The sequence below is a fragment of the Pholcus phalangioides genome, unplaced genomic scaffold (assembly GCF_987345545.1).
Source record: "Pholcus phalangioides strain wild (caught in Gottingen) unplaced genomic scaffold, Ppha-v1.0 ptg000009l_1, whole genome shotgun sequence".
NCBI lineage: Eukaryota > Metazoa > Arthropoda > Arachnida > Araneae > Pholcidae > Pholcus > Pholcus phalangioides.
The window spans coordinates 50,814,079-50,835,357 of NW_028301602.1; the positions used below are offsets into that span (position 1 = coordinate 50,814,079).

At 37.5% G+C, this 21,279-nt stretch overlaps 1 protein-coding gene across 3 annotated transcripts in view; it reads left to right on the forward strand.

Annotated features, from left to right (window-relative positions):
• OstDelta (oligosaccharide transferase delta subunit) overlaps window positions 1-21,279 on the forward strand; it is a 329,525-nt gene that overhangs the window by 306,507 nt on the left and 1,739 nt on the right. For all 3 annotated transcript variants that reach the window (XM_089236493.1, XM_089236492.1, XM_089236491.1), the window contains exon 17: window positions 21,071-21,216. In XM_089236493.1, the coding sequence (XP_089092619.1) occupies window positions 21,071-21,210 (140 nt within the window). In that variant the 3' untranslated portion in view covers window positions 21,211-21,216. The remainder of the gene's footprint in view (window positions 1-21,070; window positions 21,217-21,279) is intronic.

Genomic DNA, 21,279 nt, shown 5'->3' on the forward strand with positions numbered 1-21,279 from the left:
GAATTCCCTTTCCTTCATATTTTCCAGCATATAGATGGTGCAACCACAGGGCCAAAATCTTTTTCTGGGCCCATTGGACAACAGCTTATTAAGTGGGAAAAGCTCCCTGTGGTGGAATATGAATCTGTAGATTGTTTGATTCCAGAAGTAGACAGAAAGTTGCTGAGCAAAGACCAGCAGTATTTGTTAGCTATATCCAAAGCAATAAAGTCGGGACATTGTCCAGAGGATTTGTCAATCCGAGATCCTGGTCCTCTATAACGTTCTAGATGGCTAACTGCAGCAAATAGAGTGCTTAGGTGGTATATAAGTTTGCCCCATCCTTCTTGAAACAAATAATTACTTTCACTTGCATCTTAAAATCATACATGCAACATCGAAAAGAACAGATACTTTACTGACAGCCCTAAACATGTTTTTCTAGCAATTCAAACATCACAGTATTTATCTGACAATCTACTTCAAGTTGTTAATACAGTAATTGAACGAAATGCGTTCTTTGCACACCCTGAAAATATACAGTTGGCTATGATCGTTGTTGACAGACAACACATTCGAGAGCTTGGATATAAGAGAATTTGGAAAGCAAGACAATCCGCCTCTAAAGGAAAAACTATCAGATACTTCATGACACCTAAGATAAATTTTGAAGCTACCGATCATATTGAAATTATTCACTGGAATACTTAGAAGTATGTGATATTATATCACTAATAAATTGAGACACTAACCCCATTCGAGACATCAAAAAGTATCCCTGTCAAACTCAGGCTGTTGAGACATGTCAAACTTGTTACCTCAACTAAAGTATGTGGACATAGATCTGATGTAGCCATCTCTAGCTTTACGCTGTTATCAAGATCAGCTATGTCTGATTTCTCACAAAAGTCAGAATATAAATGTGTGTACTTAAAACAAAATGAATAGAAGTGTAACCGTGAACCACTGAATCCTAGTCAATTTTAGTAACTGGTTTTAAAATTTAATGTAAATTATACACACGCTCCTACTTTGGATGGTTAGATAGGTAGGGTGTGGGTGGAACTCGACGTGCAGCCACCTCCTCGTGGTGAGTTCTGTGTGTTGTCAGAACAAAACGAACGAAGAGCTGCACTGTGAAACTTGCAAAAATTTGGTCAATTCCCATTTTTTGAACACATTGTACGACCGGTAAACATTGAAATATTAACGATGTTTTAATTTATTTTATGTTATTGAACCATGAGTTAAGTATAACAAACCATACCGTTTTGATCGTGGAATTTTAAGTAATATTAAAAAATTTCAGAAAAATGTTCAATTTTACCAATTTCTATAAACTTCAAGTACGATGCACGACCGGGAGATATGAATCGATTTTAAAAATTTTTACATCATTTTTCTTGTAAAAGGAGGCAACTTTTCCGCACTACAGCGATTTGAAAATGAAAAATTAACTTTTTTCCATCAACCCTAATGTATATGCGTTTACAAAATGATTTGTCACTCCTTTAATGGTTCCAGTATTATGCATGATAGTTTGTATACCTTTGTAATGGTTTGTCGCTTTTTCAATCCTCCCAGTAATGAGGCTTTTTGAATCACATGATATTTCCCTCTTGAGGGACATACAAGGTAACCAATATGGTGACTTCCTGTGCGACTCATGAACGAAACAAATCTAAATTAAAGAAACATAGAAATCTATCTTTTTTTTCTTTTTAATGGGATTCTAAATTTTCTAAGCTTTAGAGCTAGATATTTCGATTTTTTTTTTTAACTTCAAGTTATCGATCTGCCTTTTTTCCTAAAAAAAATGCTTGATTAAAGCTGTGGAATTTCTTCAATGTAATGTATATCGGCCTATACTTAATTTCAAAACATTATAAACTATATGGATTGATGAGATTGAATATTATAAGATAATACGGAGACATTAATTCTCATTTTAGCACATACTATAAATAAGTGGAAGTCGCTTCTGTATTGCTGCTTTTATTTAAAAAGAAACAGATCACTGCTTTCCCCCCCCCCCCCGTTTTTTTGTTTCTAAACAAGAGCTGAATGTCAAATGATGGGAATTTAAATCTTGATTTTTTTTTTTTTTTTTTTTTTTTTTTTTATTTTTTTTTTTTTTCCAGTGACAAGAAATGAGAACAAAAATAGAGGATAGTTCAAAAGAAAATTTGTTTTATCAAGGATTTTTATTTATTAAAATAGGTTTAACCTTCATTTTCATCTGAATTTCAGAAAAAAATTCATTATATCTGTTTCATCCGATTCATCATCGATTATACTGATTTATCATCTCAGCCAAAACTGCTGAAGCTACAGGGGTTTTACAAAATAATATGAACACCTAGGAAATGAGACAAAATCTTCATTAATAGGCTGTTGGCCCTCCTTTTGCATTAATTACAGCTTATATTCGTCGTGAGATGGACGTAAGTATGGATAAGTCATGCTAAGGATAAGATGGATAAGTCATGCACCACAGTCACGGGATACATATCCACTCCTCCTGCAAAAAGGTCATTAATTCAGAACGTATCTTTGGAGGTGGAAACCTACTGCACAGTTTGGCCTCTAAAATACCCCACAAAGGTTCAATTATATTAAGATCAGGGAACTGAGCAGGCCGCACGAGGTGTTGCAATTCATCGTGTTCATCAAGCCAGTCTCCGACGATTCCAGCAGTGTGAACGGGCGAATTACATCTTGGAGCACAGGTCGAAAATCAGAGAACTAATATTGCACCATTGAATGAAGATGGTCGGCCAGGGAATACTGACATTAACCTATGTTTTAACCCGCCCATCCAGGACAACAAGTGGGCCGATACCATGTTGAGACATGACACCCCACAGCATCACTGATCCCCCTCCATGCTTAACAGTAGAAAGGACACAATCAACATCATAAGCTTGTGCTGCCGTTCCCCAAACGTAAGCACGTCCGTTAATGTGTAATAATGTGAACGCGATTCATCTGACCAGATGGCAGTCTCCCATTGTTGTTGTGTCCAATCTACGCTTGGTAGACTGTTATCATTGTAATACATCTTTGTCTAGTGGTGGTACTGAGCCCCGTTAACACCATTTCCCCTCATTGAGTTGCATTGTGTTTTACCTTCAGAACTTGAGGTGTCCTTCGATTTTGAAGAGCAACCCACAAAATCTTGTAATAACCCTGGCCGTTAAACATTTTCTAAACTAATTAGAATTTACTGAGAGACTCGAAAATAATATTATAAGTATTTATAATATTATATGTATTAGTTACAGATTACTCTGGTACATGCACATTTATTTTTTATTGACTTAATCAACAATGCAAAGGGACAACAAATACTTGAAACATGACAACGGCTGAGGATGACTTACCCCAATACAGCTGTTAGCCCTCCAATTCCTGGGCTTCATCTTTCTTTCTTCAGTCCGACCCCACAACTTTTCGGAACTCTCCTTCTAGTTCACTCTCCACCTTAACTTACAAAAACTCTCTCTGTGTTTACTCATTCTCTCAAAACTCCTCTTTAAAATCAGTTTATATTTTTAATCATAATTTCAAATCCGTCTTTTTGTGCTATTTCAAGACTTTCCATTCGCTCATCTTGTAATTTTCTTTTCGCGTCGGAGCCACTTTTTATCATCTAACGTAATCTTATTGGCTCTTCTGCTTCTCTCACGCACCCACAACATTTGACCCAACCATTTAATTCAGATCCGTTTCATGTCCATAGAAACCGTCTAGACGCACATTCCTTCATAAATCAATGCATTTGACGAGAGACAAAGATTAGCTTTATCTTATTTTGCATGAGATTTCCAGTGCCGCGGTCTTTAGCTTGACACGAATAATATTTTACCCACCTATCATTCTCAACTAGGGCCCCGTTTTATTACATTTTCTCATTGTCTCAGACTACATACAACTGCATTCCAAAATATAGCTTTTCCCATAAATTCAACCACCTGTTTCATTGGGTTAAACTTTCCCATCGCGTGCAATTCACTATTACCCAAAATTTCGCCTACGGACCTACATTCTTATACTATCGTAGGTTTCTTTTACCTTTTTGTAGCTTACTTTTCTTTCTTCTCTGCTACATTTTCCATACTATTACTACTACTATTATGTAATATCTATAAACTATTTCAATTTTTCCTAACTACCATGAATTAACTCATCTCATTAAGACAAAAAAGTCAAATTCAAAATGAACAGGCATTTCTTTTTCCATCCTCCTCCTCTACTCTGTTGTTGCCGGTTCATTTTGAATTTGATTGTTTTGTCTACAACAGCGAGTAACTCCAGCTATAAGGAGTTTTTTCAATATTTTTCTTTCTTCTTTGTTTCTGCTACTGATGAAGGAACTTCATATAATTACAAAACGTGTATAGCCATTGTTCTTTTTGCAATTTTGGGTTAATCTACCTCGATTATTCAATTGTATTGGTAGATGGTCTTTCCCTGTTTGCTATAGGCTGTCATTACCATCAACACAGTACTTCTCTCAACACCAACAAGGGTGGCCATTTTCATTACTGTGGCCCCGGCAAGACGGGCTCCAACAATCATGCCTTTTTCGAAATCTTAGGTCAGCCATAACAAAGTTTTAAAGCCCTGATATACATCGCATCCAAACGCCATCACCGCTACGACTAGACTGATGTGTGGACATTATCGTCCACCAAGTGCAACTCTTCCACACTAGAGGGCGGGCATATACGACAGGTTCCCTAGTGTTGTTTTTTCCACAGATGTTCACATTTTGTCCAACCCCTGTATGTATTGATGACTTATGGCTGTATTCACCAGCACATTTCAGAACTAGATCCAGGTTTTAAACTGTTTCTCCTCAAAAATGGTATTCACCACCCCTGAATCAAGATCCAGGGACCAGTTTTTCGAACCTGAAACTGAACTGCCAATCTCGGCAATCCAGTAAGGTGGATCGAGTTTCAGCGCATGTGCAGTGAGTATTATTGTTGCTGCAAACATAAACATTGACATAGTAATGGCAGTTGTGCTGGATTGCTTTTGTGATGAGCCTAAATGAAATGGGAAATTTGGAATAATTTATCAATTATAAGGTGATTAATGACCGCGTTTAGGTATTAAATATTTGGTAAATAATTTTCCTCGATCAATGAAAGCCATCAACAAGTGACAAAAGAAGGTAAGTAATGATACTTTTTTATGATTTCCTTCAAATCTGAACTTAATTTGCTAACAAAATGCTCATTACTATTAAATAATGATAGAATTGTATTTGTATGTGTAATATACTCAGGTATTCATATCAATGACATAAATTTGCGTTTATATTTCCTGAAGGAGGGCCATAGTAGGCTCTCTTGGTACAGGGTTTTTTTTTTGGGGGTTGGGGGGGGGGGTTGCATAATAACCCTGAAAGTGTTATTATGCAAAATAAAGTGTAAAGTTTTATGAGCACCTCTCATTCTCTTTCGGCCTTTGGGAAGTGCTCCGGTTGCCGCAGCTCAGTTATGGTCCTGACCATATGGGGGGCATAGTGGCACGCTTTATAAGATCCCCTCTCCCCCCTCCCCCTGAAAAAAATCAATCCATGGGTCTGAAAAAAATCATGAATGCTCATTACTTGAATGGCAGGAATAATCACTTTTATACAGCTTTGAATTTTCTCAGCATGAATCTTAATTTTTTCTAGGAAGAAAAAACATAATTTACCTTATCTTAAGAGCATGATGGGACCCCTCGAGACGAGTGATTTTTCTGAGGCCCTACCTGGTAAATTCTAGAAAATTTCGACCAGATCTCATTTTTGTGGTGCCTTTCTCTTCTTTTGAGGGGCCCCATACATTAAGAACTTGAAAAATGTATACCTAGGTACATGGTCGATATCACTGGTATGAAGGTGATGTGCTGACACTTCAATTCAAGTAGTGACTTGTTCATAGATAGCGTGTAAATCTGACTCACAAAATATACTTAAATTCCAGAGGATGGCTAAATATAAAAGTTTATTAATTAGAAGAAACACACTGTACTTTCACATATAAAAAGAAACGATAATACACTGAAACATAAAATAACATTTTGACTCTGCAAGAAACGAAAGCCTTATCTCTCAAAACAGAAAAATAAAAGTAAAGAAAAGGCGTGCTCAAGAAAACGATGTGTTGACAGATTTATAATATTGGAATGTTAACACCTACACGCATTCTTGCAGACAGCACCGTCACAGTACTCCCCCATGAATCCGAAGGACGTTAAGCTTGATAAGGTGTTACAAAATGAACTTTCCATCTGGACCTCGTGACAAAGCCCTGTGGTGAGGCTGGAGCATCACAGAAATGATTTTCTAACATTAGACTCTGTGCACTCGAGAGAATTAAACAAAAATGCATGTTTTAAACGATCAATAGATTCATAGAATCACTTAGATTCATTATTGATACGCAAAGTAATGAATTTATCAGTCCTATTCAAAACTTCATAAGGTCCTTGGTAAGGCTGCTGTGGCAAACGCCTTACAGCGTCAACCCTCACAAAAATGTGTGTGGATTTGGCCAAGTCCTTGTGCACAAAAATGTTTTTTGAGTAATGATTGGACAAAGGCGAAGGGCGAAGCTTTGACATAGGCTTATGCAAGTTTGTGACGTAATCAGATTTTGAGATGTGTTTACCGGAATCTTTGAAGAAGTCTCCGGGTAACCTCAACGATGTTCCGTAGACCATGTCTGCAGGGGTAGCACCAAAATCAGGTTTGAAACTTCAGCGTATTATGAGTAAAATGGTGGGAAGAACGTCAACCTATTTTTCAGTGATGCAATACATGATGACAGCTTGCAAGTCCCTGTGGAATCTCTTGATGGCTCCATTGCTTTGTGGGTGGTAAGCGGTAGTACGAACCCTGTCCACGCCCAGCAGCTTCGTAAGGGATTGGAAGAGTTCAGATTCAAACTTATAACCCCTGTCCGTAGTAATGCGTTCTGGAATGCCAGAACAGGAGATCCAATTTGAGAGGAAAGCAAATGCCACAGTTTCAGAAGTCTGATCGGGAACAGGAATAGCTTCCATCCATCTGTTGAATTGGTCATATTAACGTGGAGGTGTGTCTGGCTCTTCTGTTGAATCAGCCACTGCAAGTCACAACGTAGCGATGTCCTTGATTTGATGGAAGTGGAACCACGATGTCAATATGGGCATGCCAGAACCTTGCGGAAGGTAATCTGAATGCATCAACAGTAGAATGTGTGTGATGACCAACTTTGGATCGCTGACAAGGGATGCAAGTTTTGCACCACTATTTGCTGTCCCTTTCTAAAAATTTTCAGATGAATAGTCTGCGAACCATTTCAGTAGTAGCTGTGGCGCCAGGGTGGGAGAGGTTGTGCACTGCATCAAAAATAGCGCGACGAAACGTTGATGGTACATAAGATCTAATTGAACCAGTGGAAATATCACACTATAGAGTGACTTCAGGAGAACCGAAAGTCATTGGTTTTAATTCAAGACCTGAGCCTGTTTCACATAGTAATCATAATTCTTTCTCATCCTTAGCGCAAGCCATCTCGGCAAAATCGATACTAAGAGGCATTTCAATTTCTGATATTCTTGAAAATGCATCAGCTATTGCATTTCGATCGCCTGAAATATGCTTGATACGCTTTGAAAATTGGCTAATGAATTTCAGATGAGGAATCTGCCTAGGTGAACATTTTTCACTTTTTTGGAAAAATACATAGACCAATGGTTTATGGTCTGTGAGGATTTCGTAGTCAGATCCTTCCAGCATATGTCGAAAACATTTAATTGCTGAATATATCGCGAGCAGTTCTCGATCGTAAGCACTGTATCTGCATTCAGCTGAAGTTAGCTTGCGCGAGAAGAAACCTAATGGCTGAGTGTGATCATTAATTGCTTGATTCAAAACTCAGCCAATTGCAAAATCAGATGCGTCAACAACTAGAAGAAGTGGCGCCCTTCAAATAGGATGAGCCAATAGAGCAGCATTGGAAATCATTTCCTTACATGATGCGAATGCAGATTTTGCTTCCGCAGACCAGTTAATTTTTGTTTTATCTTGTTTTCACTTGCCTTTAACTAGATCCTGTAAACATGCTTGCGTAGAGGCAGTGTTTTTCATGAAACGATAAAAATTTATTAGTCCCAGAAAACATCGCAGCTCATCGATTGTGTTGGACAATGGATAGTCCAAAAGTGCTATAACATGATCTGGCAACGGGGAAATGCCCCTTTCTGACACAAGATGACCTAAAAACTGGATTTCTCTTAGTCCAAATTGGCATCCTTTTACATTCAGAATTGAGAACTAAACCGTATTCGCTTAGTCTCTTGAACAACACATCAAGATCATGTTCATGTGACTTCTAATCAGCTGAGGCAACAAGAATGTCATCTAAGTAAACATGGAAGTCGAAATCCGTGAGGATGCTGTCAACGAATCGTTGAAATGTTTGTGCTGCGTTCCTGAGGCCAAAGGTCATGTAAACATATTCAAAGAGACTGTGTGGTGTAATCACAGCTGTCTTAAGAATATCGCTTTCTTTCACAGGGATCTGGTGGTATGCCTTTAGATCAAGTTTAGAAAATATTCTTTTTCCAGCCAGGCCGAAAGAAAAGTCTTGAATATTAGGAATAGGATAACGGTCGGGAATAGTTACAGCATTCAACCGACGAAAATCACATATGAGCCAGCCATCTGTTTTTTTTAATCTAGGTGGATAGGGCTAGCCCACAGGCTTTTGGTAGGTTGAATGATGCTTTGCTTCAAAAGCAAGTTAAACTTTTTCTTTACAGCCAACAGCTTTTCAGGAGAAAGACGTCTAGCCTTTGCAAAGATGGGAGGCCCTGAAGTTTCGATGAAGTGGGTTATGGCATGTGGTTTGGGTTGAGAACTTGAGACCGAACCATCAATATTTTATGGTATGTAGTGGCCCCAGAAACTGTCATTAGACCGTGAGGACCAGTAGTTACTACACCAAGAGAGTATAGAGTTGTCAAATTATATCAACTAACCGGCAATTCTTGACATCAACAAGTAAACAGAATCTCTCCAAAAAATCAGCACCCAAAATAAGGTTTGTGACGTCGGCCACTAAGAAATTGAATGAGAATATTCTCAGTCCGAGATAAAGATCAAAATGCTTAGTTCCATGTGTGTGAATTTTAGTGCCATTAGCCGCATATAACGAAAGGTCGTCAGGCCTGGTAACTTTGAGCTGTTTCCCTAAATCACTTGCCACAGCTGCACCACTGTCAACAAGAAAACTAATTTTTGATTTTCCATCACAAATGAATAAGCGAACTTGAAAGTGGCAATCCCCGGCCGCCGCTTTAACAGGATTGCCCACTAGTTTTCCGAGTGTTGGCAAGGCAAATTCAACGATGTGCTTTTCACTATATCGAGCATGATACCATCACAATTTGCGTCGATCAGAGGGATCTGAAGAATTTTTCCATTCATGAGCTTCTGAATTGCTTCGCGACTGACTTCTTGGTTTCAAGAACGAGAGAGCTCTTCGAATTATGTAGTGAGCGATGCAATTTCTTTTTTAAGTTCATGCAACTCTGAAGAAGGCAGAGGAGGTTGAGAAACCTAAGAAACGACAGCGTTAAAACTCAAAGCTTCTAATATAAGATCAGCTATCTGATCTAAAGAATCAAAAGGATCCCGGCAAATCGACAAAATTTGTTGAACACTGATGGGTAATCTTTGCTGCCACAACGTGCTCAAAACACCATCACTGATTGTGTTATTCGACAAGTTTCGCATCTCGCAAAGTAGTTGGGACGGTTTTTTGTCACCTAGTTCACACTCATGAAAAAGAGATTTCAAACGAGCAGTTTCGGGAAAGAATGCTTTTCTTTACAGTCTCATATAAATTTTGTGTGGGAGGATGACGTACTAAATCACTCACGTAAGACAAGATTTTTGTGTCAAGCACGGAAATCACAGAATGAAACTTCGTCTTATCCACAGTAATGCCTGCTGTGATAAACTGGGAGTCCACTTGAAGGAACTATAAATAAACGTTGGCTTCCCAAAATAAAAGCGCCAGAATGAAACACGTGAGACTTCGGCTACCGAAAGGGAAAGTTCAGTCTGATTGGCAGTTGCTTGTGGATTTGCCATAGCGGTAATAGTCCTACGAAAGAGAAAAATTATTCACTCACCACAAAACTGAAATTAAATCCAAGTAACAGAGAGATATTCATGATCCATTGTAACGTACTAAGCCCAACCAGAACAGAAACTTCAGAAGGTAGTATCCAATTGTTCTGAAGTATCCCCTGTGGAAAATGAGGTCACCATTATGGTTGGTGTCACTAGTATGAAGGTGATGTGCTGACACTTCAATTCAAGTAGTGACTTGTCCATAGATAGCGTGTAAATCTGACTCACAAATATACTTAGATTCCAGAGGATGGCTAAATATGAAAGTTTATTAATTAGAAGGAACATTGTTCATTCACATATAAAAAAGGAACGAGAATACGTGGAAACATACAGAATGACATCTTGACTCGGCAAGAAACGAAACCCTTCTCTCTCAAAACAGCGAAAGAGGTAAAGAAAAGGCGCGCTCAAGAAAACAATGTGTTGACAGATTTATAATATTGGAATGCCAACACCTACACATTCTTGCCGACATCACCGCCACAGGTAAAATGGGCCATTATAGATAAATTGTAACATTAATACTGTCCTCAATCTTCCTCTGTACATATTTTTCAGCAGAAATATATACATCATTTACAGTAGTGCATTTTAATTCCTAAGCAATACAATATTCACTAAGCTTTAGCTTTTTACCTCTTGACAGTAATATTTATTACATGATATTTTGCTGACATGTGTTAAAACATGGCATTTTCCTTTTAAATTCAGTCTATCTCGCTTATAACGTTCCCACATATAATATTTTCCCACTTAGTAATCAAACTAATTCTTATTAAGATTTCCTGTTTAAAGCGATTTCACCCTTACAACATTTTTCATGGTATTTTTTTGAAAGAAAAAAATGTTATAAGCAGCATCCACAGTATTTGCACAAATGAAAACACATGCATAACAAAACAAATTTTCTGTGGTGCAGGCTCATTATCCAAAATCACATAGTTAAAGCTCATTTCATTTCATTTGTAGCATTAATATTTTACATATAAATATCAGTTCATTGGTTTATTTCCAGTTAAACCTCTCTGCAATGATACTTGATATAACAATAAATCCCTTTACATCGATATTTTGAAAGTGTTGTTTAGAAATTCCTATAGTATAATGTTAAACTGCTGCCACTCAATTACAGATGCGAGGTGAGAATATTCTCCTGGATGTAAAAATTGGAGAATAATCGAGAATATTCATTTCTCTTTTAAATAATGAAATTTTTTTACTAGTTTTATTTATATTAAAATATAATTCAGTTTTTTCATTGCCTGAAACATTTAAAACAAAGCAATTTTTTGCATAATCACCTCCCAATGACAACTTTTAGTTGGAGAATATTCTCTTGGTCATGATGAGCGGTTTTAAAAGTTTGGTTATGAAGATATTATATATATTGATTTGATCTGCAAACTCATTGTATTCAATCTCGCTATTCCTTTCATCCTTGTATTTTGCTTTGCTTAATAAAATAACCCACTGTGTTTGATCCGTTTATCTGTAATAAATGTGACATTTTTGGTGGAGGCACTGGGTAACAACAGTTGCAAATCAGCTTGGCTTCTAACAACGATTCTCTGCAGAGTAATCGATTACAGAATCTTCCTCCTGAATATGGACTGTATGTGACACCTGCAGGGACTATTCTTTCTCGAGCCATGACGACTACAGGAGAAGGAGAACAAACGACAATACACACTCCATCTCTTATGGAGGAGACCTGGAAATTGAAAATATTTTCACAGGTGATCCTGACCAAGATCCGAAGAAGTGGCTGAAGGAATGTCAGAGAGTGTCGAACTTTAACCAGTGGGATGACAGTCATGGCTTAGCCAATGCATACTTTTTCCTCAAAGATACTGCCAGGAAGTGGTTTGAAAACAATGAGGACACACACTTCGTGTTCAACGTTCGCCGAACTGAAAAAAACCTTCGGTGACACCGAGCTGTACATTCGAAGAGCCAAAGAATGGCTGAAGAGTCTAGCGCAAAGGAGTGACGAACCAAGTCTATCATACATCCAGGACGTAATGGGAATTTGTCATCAAGTAGGCCGGGCCATGTCAGAAGAGGACAAGGTATCTCACCCCATGAAAGAAGTGGCAGAGAACGTACTCAAGTCGCTGCTGATGAGAGAAGTCACCACCACTGCTGAATTCGTCAAATGATGTTATAAAGTAGCAGGAAAGGATCAGATGAAACAAGTTCGCCAGACTCCCAAACGTTGTTCCTATAGCTGTTATCGAGGAACAAGAGGATTTGTCATCAGGGCCGTCATTTCAACTTTTTCTGGTGGGGGCAAACCACATGTATTCAGTGGAAGGAAAATATATATATTTGTATATATACACCATTTTTAGTGTATTTTCAAAAGTCCCTTAAATGACGGGCCTGTTTGTCATCTCTTATCTGTCAAATCGTGTGTGAAGAGATCTAGTGCTCAACCATTGCACCAGCAGTGGTGCACCAACCAGGACTGCATTCGATCTAGGTTGTTGTAAGGGATGAAATGGGAAAGTCTCTCGCTTATCTGTCTGAAAAACGTCAACGGCAGATTTCTCCTGCATCAAGACGACAGTGCCAGTTGACTCGTACCCGTACGATGGCAAACCAACACTGGAACAGCTTACGAGGAAAACTGATGTGTGGTGTACACAGGACAACAAGGTCACGTTTGCTTCCACTGTGGCCGTCCCTGACACGCCATATGCTGTTGCTGAGAACGATGGTTCATCTTTGACACCTACCGCAACAGCCAAGGATGTCATGCTTTATCATACCCCAGTAACAGCTGCATAACCAACGAGAACAGCATACCAGCCGCAGGATCTTTCCATCCATCCCTTTTCATGGACGATCGCCGAAAGCACTACAGATCCCTGTCGCCATATAGATGTTCTAGTCAGTCTGCGAATCGCTGAAATGAGGAAACTAAGCCTCGCGACTTTTGTTGGAGGTGAGGCCGTTATTTTTCAAAATTCTCCAGTGTCGCTAGGATGCTCGGAAACCATGTTGATGTTATCCTCGACAACCATCCCATACGTGCACTAGTAGACTCTAGAGCCTTGTTCTCTGTGATCTCCGAAGATTTTCGACATCAGTTATGTAAAATTATGTTTGTAAATAGTGAAAAATGTTCCTCACAAGATGTTATCTTAAAAGTCACGAATGGCAGTTATGTGAAACCTCTTGGAACCTGTACTCTTCGTCTCACCGTCAATGGTTACAGTCCACCAGTGGAATTCACAATTATGTCGTAATTTAGCCATCCTCGGTTGGGATTTTCTAGAGGAGTCTCAAGCAGTGATAGACTGTAGCAGGCTAGAATTTACATTTGAAGAGATCTTATAGGATCATCAGCCTACGTAGAAAGGGGGGTTTTACGCTGTAGAGGACTATACTATACCAGCACGCTCGGTAACTAAGTTACAATTATCTGCTCCTGTGGATAGTGACACTGACATTATCGTAGAAAATAATAGGTTTTTACTGGTAAACCAAGAAGTTGCCATCCCATCAACCATCATGAGCCTTGCAAATAACAAGTGAGAACTGTGGGTCGCTAATGGGCTAGCCCAACCTTGACGTATAGTGAATAACATGTGCGTCCGCGACACAAAACAACTTGACTGTAACTATGTGAATGCTTTATCAGAAGTGCTGTTGTACGAGAATGTTAACAAGAGTAATGAGAGTCCAGTCGATTATTCCCAAATATTGTCATCGTATCTCAAGTGACCATAAAAAAAAAAAATCGCTTTTATTGCTAGAACAGTTTCCAAAAGCTTTTGAAACTCAACGTGAAGCACAAAATCAACACTGGATACCATTCTCCCATCAACCAAACACCTTATAGGGTATTATCGCCTACCCAGTGGCGAATTAAAGTTGGTCGGGGCCCTGGTGCAAAAGAAAATATTGGGTTCCTTAAATTAGAAAAAAAGTGTGCTGTTTCGGTTTTTTGGGGCCCTAGGCACGTGCCTGGTGTGCCCACTGTTGAATCTGCTTCTGTGCCCACCAAATGTCGAATAATTCAAGAGGAAGTTGAAAAAATGCTGAAAAGGAAGTGGTTCAGCCATCTGAAAGCCCCTGATCTTCTCCTGTAGTTCTCGTCGAGAGAAAGGATGGCACGTGGCGATTTTGTGTCAATTATCGCAAATTAAACAGAATTACCAAAAGACGTCTACCCACTACCAGTTATAGATGATACTTTTGATTCTCTAAAGGGCGCAAAAAAATCCACCATGGATTTATACAGTGGCTATTAGCAGATTGAGGTGGATGAAGCTGACTGTGAAAAGACTGCTTTCGTAACACCAGAAAGGCTATACGAATTTAAGATACCATTTGGACTTTCTAATGCTCCAGCAACTTTTGAGCGCATGATGGACAATCTCCTTCATCACCTTAAGTGGACTGTGTGCTTATGCTACCTCAACGACATCATCATAGTCTTTTCTGAGACATTCGATAAACGTCTTAACTGTTTAACGGCTCTTTTTTAATGCATTCAATACTCAAGTCTTCACCTGAATCCAAAGACATGTTCGTTTGCAGCACCGGAAATAAAAATTCTTGACCACGTTGTGAATTCCGATGGAGTTAAACCATAAAGTAAGAGAAATTACAAATTTTCCTGTTCCAACAAAACAATCGAGATGTGAGGAGTTTCTTAGGGCTCAGCTCTTACTACCGAAGATTTATAAGAGATTTCTCTCTGAAACCCGCTCCATTGCAAAATTTATTGAAAGATGACGTAACATTTCATTGGGAAAAAGATATATGTCAAATATGTCACTGGACCTGTAGAATGTAACTCCTCTTAAAAGTAGGGACCAAAAATAAATGATGCAGTAAATCCACACGGTACCTCTAAGATAGCATGCATATTTCCTGGTTCCCAGATTCTGCAGTTGTGAGTATTGATTGCACCATCCAAATGAAAATGCTCTTTGTCTGTCCAGAGGATATTCCAAGGCCATTCTGAATCAACCTCCATGTGAGCTAGACACTGCTGTGAGAACCGGAGTCAAGCGTCATAATCATGTGGAAGCAACCGCTGCACTGGTAAAATTTTTACGGATAATATTGGAGGATATTCCGCATGATCTTATGGACAGTTGAACGTGTCCTGTGCTAACGCCTGACACTAGTGCGTGCTACCACAAGAATTTGAAACGCTATCCTCTTCTACCTGAAGCAAAACCTCCTGTACTGCGTCTGTAGAAACAGGTTTTCTTCCAGGACGAACAGTCAATGATCCTGTGGTGTCAATTTTTTTTATCATACTCTGAAGGTTTTTAAAATTCAATGGATGTTTTGGAATCCTCTTCCAAGTCCGATAGTTACGTAGAGCATTTACTGCGGAATTGCTCTTTTGGTAAAACAATTTTGCCAAGAAAGCACTATCTCATGAACTTATCGTCGTTTTGAGCAGCAAACACATAGAGAAACAAGATCTCTGCAAATGTTTCTAGGTTTTATAACAGCTGCTGTGTGATATCACATAAATTTACATGTTTACTATGGGTATTCAGAGTGAAACGTCCTCTGGTGGCGACATGTGCAACTGATTTTTTTTCTCTTGAAATAAATTCCTATCATTTCATAAAGTATTCCACAAGATCTTTCTTTTCTGATGACTGGTTTTGCCTGTAAGCTACTTTGAAATGGGGTCTTTTAATTTTGGACACCCTGTATATAATATTATAAATAACATGAGAATATTTTCATTAAGAATATTCTCAAGTTATTTACAATAGTAGTCCTTCCAGAGAATATTCTCAAATACTCTCTTTCAGGAGAATATTTCCCTAAAGATTGATCTTGAGAATTTTACATCTCTACTCTATATATAATATGCAATTCCTTTACAACAATATTTTTTCTTGATCTGCAGAGTATCATTTTATCAAGATTTTAGTGTGTGATCATACCTTTCTTGCATAAAACATCAATTCAAAAATTAATGAAACTACTTTTTCGAAACACATTTATGTGCAGTTTGTGCGAACATTAGACAATGATTGAGTGAAATTTATAATATTTGAGTATTCTATCATTACTTAACTTGTACCATGTAATTGCTTATTACATGTGCTGCATTCATATTATGCAATATGATTCCACTGTACTTGAAATCACAACACATGGGTAGAATTTGCTCAATTCTTTAGGGGAAATTTTTTTTTCATGAAACCTATGTTTAATTTTTCAGATGAAACCAGTATTTGGGAGCAAAAGAAAAAAGAAACCACATATCCATGATAGAATGTGGTCATTGAAGATGAAAATGAGCTAAGTCTCCATCACAGTTATTTCATAATGCCACAGAAGAAAATCCTAATATTTATTTACTATGTGTGTTTGTTATATGTACCATTATTTTTTTCAGCAGTCTCAAATACTTTTATATAAATATGAATAAATTATTTTTGATAATTGATTTGTCATTATTTCTTACGTGAGGAAAATTTTAGCTTTTTTTACATAGTTGCATGAATTTAGTTTGTGTCTTGGTTATGTTCAAGTTACAGTGTAAATTTTGAAAGCAAGGAATAACTAGATTGTGATTATCATGTAAATACAGTATATTAAAAAAGTACAGATTTAAGTACCAGTCCTGCAAGTAGAAAGAGGGATGGAAAATGGTTTTGTTTATAAATAATGACGTTGTTGAATCTGTGTGTCAATTTTTTTAATAGTTTTTTGTCTTGGCTAAACATCTACTTGTTTACTAAACTTGTCTACCCTTGAGTTAAACATGATTCAAAGGTGCAGTCAAGAGTTACACATAACAAAAAAAAATTTTGTCCATACACTAATGCTTGTATTGACTTATAAATTTGAAACTTTGTTTACAGGTTTTTATTTTTAAGAATCTCTCAGCTTCAATGAAGTTCTTTTAATTTATATCTAATAATATAATTAACTGCTTTCAACTGTATTTAACTTTTCATGGAAGCTAATCAAAAAAACAATCATACATGTTGAAACAGTTTTTTCTTAATAAGTGTGCATACTCGAGAAGAAAACCGTTCTGTGTAGCATTTTATACATTTGAGGGAGTGCATATCTTGGGTGTAGGATTGCATAAAATATAGTGTCTTAAGAAATGAGGAAATGTTTACTGTTGGTTGCATATAAGTTCATTTCAACATATATAATTACAAAAAAGTTGTAGCCTCAGATATTAACTTATTTGGCTAGTAATAGGAACCTAATATAGCTATTAATGTTCAGTAATGACTTTAACATTTAATGTACATCACAAGGAGAATTACTATGAGCACAAATTTTTTTTTTTTGGAAATCAAATTTAATGAATTTTGAGCTTTTTAATTGTAATGGGTTTATCTTATTCGTGTTTACAAAGTAGTGATTTCATGTACAAAACAATTATAGTTTAAAAAATATTCATATAAATTTGGAAATTGTTCAAAAAATTTTTTTGAGTATTTTTTAAAATATGTATTTTACACAGTTGCGAGGAAATCTGCCCTTTTTTCTTTGATTAAACTCATGATTAATGAAATTTGTATAGTATATGGGGATAATTTTTTTTTTTTTTCAAAACAGTGAAAATCGCATATGCTGATTATACGAGGGAAAATACAATATATGTGATATAAATTATTTGCAATAATCTAATATGAATTAGCAATTGTGTAGCGAAATGAAAAACCATCATTATAGATATCTCGGAAGTAGGAAAGAAAAACATAGCTCAAATGAAGTAGAATTTCTATTAAAAAAGGGATGAAGGTAACCATATTATTGTTATTTTACTTATAGAAAACAGAAGTTGCTGAAAAACATTAAACACAAGAATCCTACCATCAAGTTTTCTACTTCATTAGAAGATCGAAAACCCTATATCATATTTCATCCAATCAGCATGGAATCTACTCTAACCAAGCTAATATACGTTAAATACTCGCCAACTGAATCAAGTTTCATTTGATACACACTTGGTTGTGTTTCGAGAATACCGGTTTTGTGTTGAAACTGAGAAGAGTTTGAACTGATCTGCGTTTCAGCACGCTGAGTGGTGAATACGGCCGTTAGTGCACGCTTGGCAAGTGATTTTTTTTTGCTGATACTTCAGTAGAGCATTTTCAAAGTTTAGTATTGCATAAAAATACATTCACATAGCACATCAGTGAATGCTCAAACTTTCCTGGCCACTTATTGCTTACAACGTTTGTGTATTACAATATCTCAAACTCTGGCTTTGAACTCTCACACTTTTGTCTATTTTTGCAAAAAAAATATCACCACATTTGTTCACTAAACCATTGATGTATGAAATTTTGTCACTAGTTTTAATTCATAAGGTGAAAAATACACTAAAAGGGAATTTTCAAAATTTAATCTCCCTAAGAGGGGTTTAAAGGCAGGGTGTCTGTCATCACAGAAGCCCCGAAAAACACAAAATTTGAGTGAAGGTAATGGATTTTGTGATTCTTCTGAGATTTTTCTTCGATTTTTTCCCCTAAAATCTAGTCTTTGGGAAAAACTGTGGCATTCAATATTTTTTTATTATCAAATTTCTTTTCTCCTTTTTTTTGCCCTGGAGAAATGGATGGGTGAGTACCAACAGAAAAGAATAATGTCAATGTGTAGTTACCCTACATTATAGCAGACAGTATATGGGTGGGGCAAAAAAGCTATTTAGCCTGAATGAACAAAAAAAACTTTTCTTTCTTTGCTGGTCGGGACCTTTCAACATTTGTAATATTCCCCCCCCCCCCCAAAGCAGTGTTCGTAGGATCGTATTACAATTCCTAAAGAGGGTGACTGGCAGGACAGTTGGAGTTGCCTTCGAAACAATATAAGTTGAAAGGACATGCATGATTTTCCCCGCACGTTGTGAAACGGGTGTTGGATCTTTGGTAGGTCTGCAAACCAGAGTTTTCACGAGTGGGGGGGGGGGTGGAAGCTCTGTAGTGAATTTATAGCATGAAAAAACAATGATGGTGATTACCGGAGACCCCTCAAAGCTCAGCCCTGTTAGCCTCATTTTTGTGGAGGCCATGGAAAAATAGCACTAATTTTTTGAAAGTTTTTTTTAAATAATTATCAGCCTTTTTTTTCATCTCGTCAATCTTTATTGACAAGCTATAGCGAACGAGGAAGTTGTACACTGTATGCATGTGTCAGATGTTTGTCTTCTCTTCAACTCTATCGTTCTGACTTATCTGCCTTCATTCGGCCTAAATATTGCGTCGCAACATTTAGGCTGAATTTAAAGATATACCAGTGTTTTAAAACTGTGCAACCATTTATGCTTTGGTTCTTTTTATATGCGAAAATATCTGCCACAAACTTTTTGGGAGATGAACCATGAATTACGCAATGTACATCTGGAGATGCGCGTCGATTCTGACGGCAAACTGCCGATTTCAACAGTCGGCGCCAATAGTTGCACTGATCGAACTGACTGTTTGATCGCTTACATCTCATTCGTTCAATGTTGTTCGGCTCTTTTGCTCTGTTTTGAGAGCACTATTGCTATGCATTGTAGCAGTACTTTGCTGTTGTGCACACGGCTTAATATAAATCAATGTGTTCAGTAGTTTTTCATTTGCTGGACGCGTTTTCGACAAGCTCGTTTTGGAAAGTTGAATTACATTGGATATTTATAATCTACTAAGGGATTGGGTGACCTCGCAAAGTTGGTGGAAGTTATGGGTGGGGATGAAGGGAGGATGATCTGCTCTTCCCCCCCCCCCCCGAATAAAAAATTGACATAGGCAGAAGGTGGACATTTGTCCTCCCCATTCGAGAAACAACCTGTAGCCACATATGCTTTTGCGCTGGGAGTGGCTTATGTGGCTTGTGCCCTTAGGGTCCAGTTCCTATGTGGTGGTGTATTTAAATCCTTAAATTTAAAAGTTTTTAAAAATTGAATTTTTTTAAATGTGGTTGGAGTAGTTGTCTTCCCCCCCCCCCCCAAATCATGGTGAAGCGCAACATTCAGCACTGAGAGGCTTCATGTCAATGTTGGCATGTTTGTATATGCTTTGGCATCTTCATCATGCTCTTTTTATTAACCCAAACCCCTCAGGTGGTCACTACTCAGTTTAAAACTATTGATACCAAAAAAAACGGTTAGCATGGTTCATTTTGTCGAATGAGAAAATGTCACGGAAAAGTCACAGAATCCTGCTTTTGGTATTTGGCAGACACCCTGTTGAACAACTAACATAAGGGTGTTCTTGTTCTCAGACCAGGGCTATAGCCAGAAATTTCTTTCAGGGGGGAACAACTGGTATTTGGGGGTTAGGCCTCTTTCACACGGAGCTGATGCGAACCCACACAACTTGTTCCGGCATGTACCAATTCATTTAAGATTCTCAAAAGGGGTGTGTACAAGTTGAGTGTACCTCCAAGTCAGTGGTGGTAGTAGCTCCTTGGCTGTATTCATTTCTTTTCATTAATTCATGTGCTCATCATTTTCTACTTTTGAAAAAGTTCCATCCATCTCTTGGTGCTAATTTTCTATATTAATCATTTTAGAATGAGTAAGACCATAGATAAATACATCGAAGAAATTTCACAGCTTCAATTAAGCATTTTTGAAAGCTGAAACAGACAGATGGATAACTTGAAGTTCAGGGGGTGGAGGTTCATCAAAATACCTTGCGCCCCTTAAAAAAGGAAAAATATATACTCATTTCTACGTTTCTGTAAATCTAGATTTAATTATTTCATGAATCGCGAAGTCGCTATATTGGTTAACTTGCACACGGTTTGTATGTCCCTCAAGAAAAAGAGAGGGAGATATCACGTGATCCAAAAAAGCCTCATGGTAGAAAACCCGGGCAGCGCCGGGTATTATAGCTAGTATTATATATTTGTCTATATTTTTTTTTTTATAAAGCTGATTTTTTTTTTCCTTGATTTCAGCAATATTTGGTCTTTTCATCTGCTTTTGGATTCAATTGAGTATGTTTGCTACACTGAAGTATCTAAGTGGAATCAGTGTGTTCACATTTCTCACAGGCCACAGACTGCTTAGCAATATATCTCATTCTAGAAAGTTATAAATATGTGTAAGTATTTTTCAGTCACCTTATCAATGTTTTTAATTTTTTACTGTATCAGAAAGAGAATAA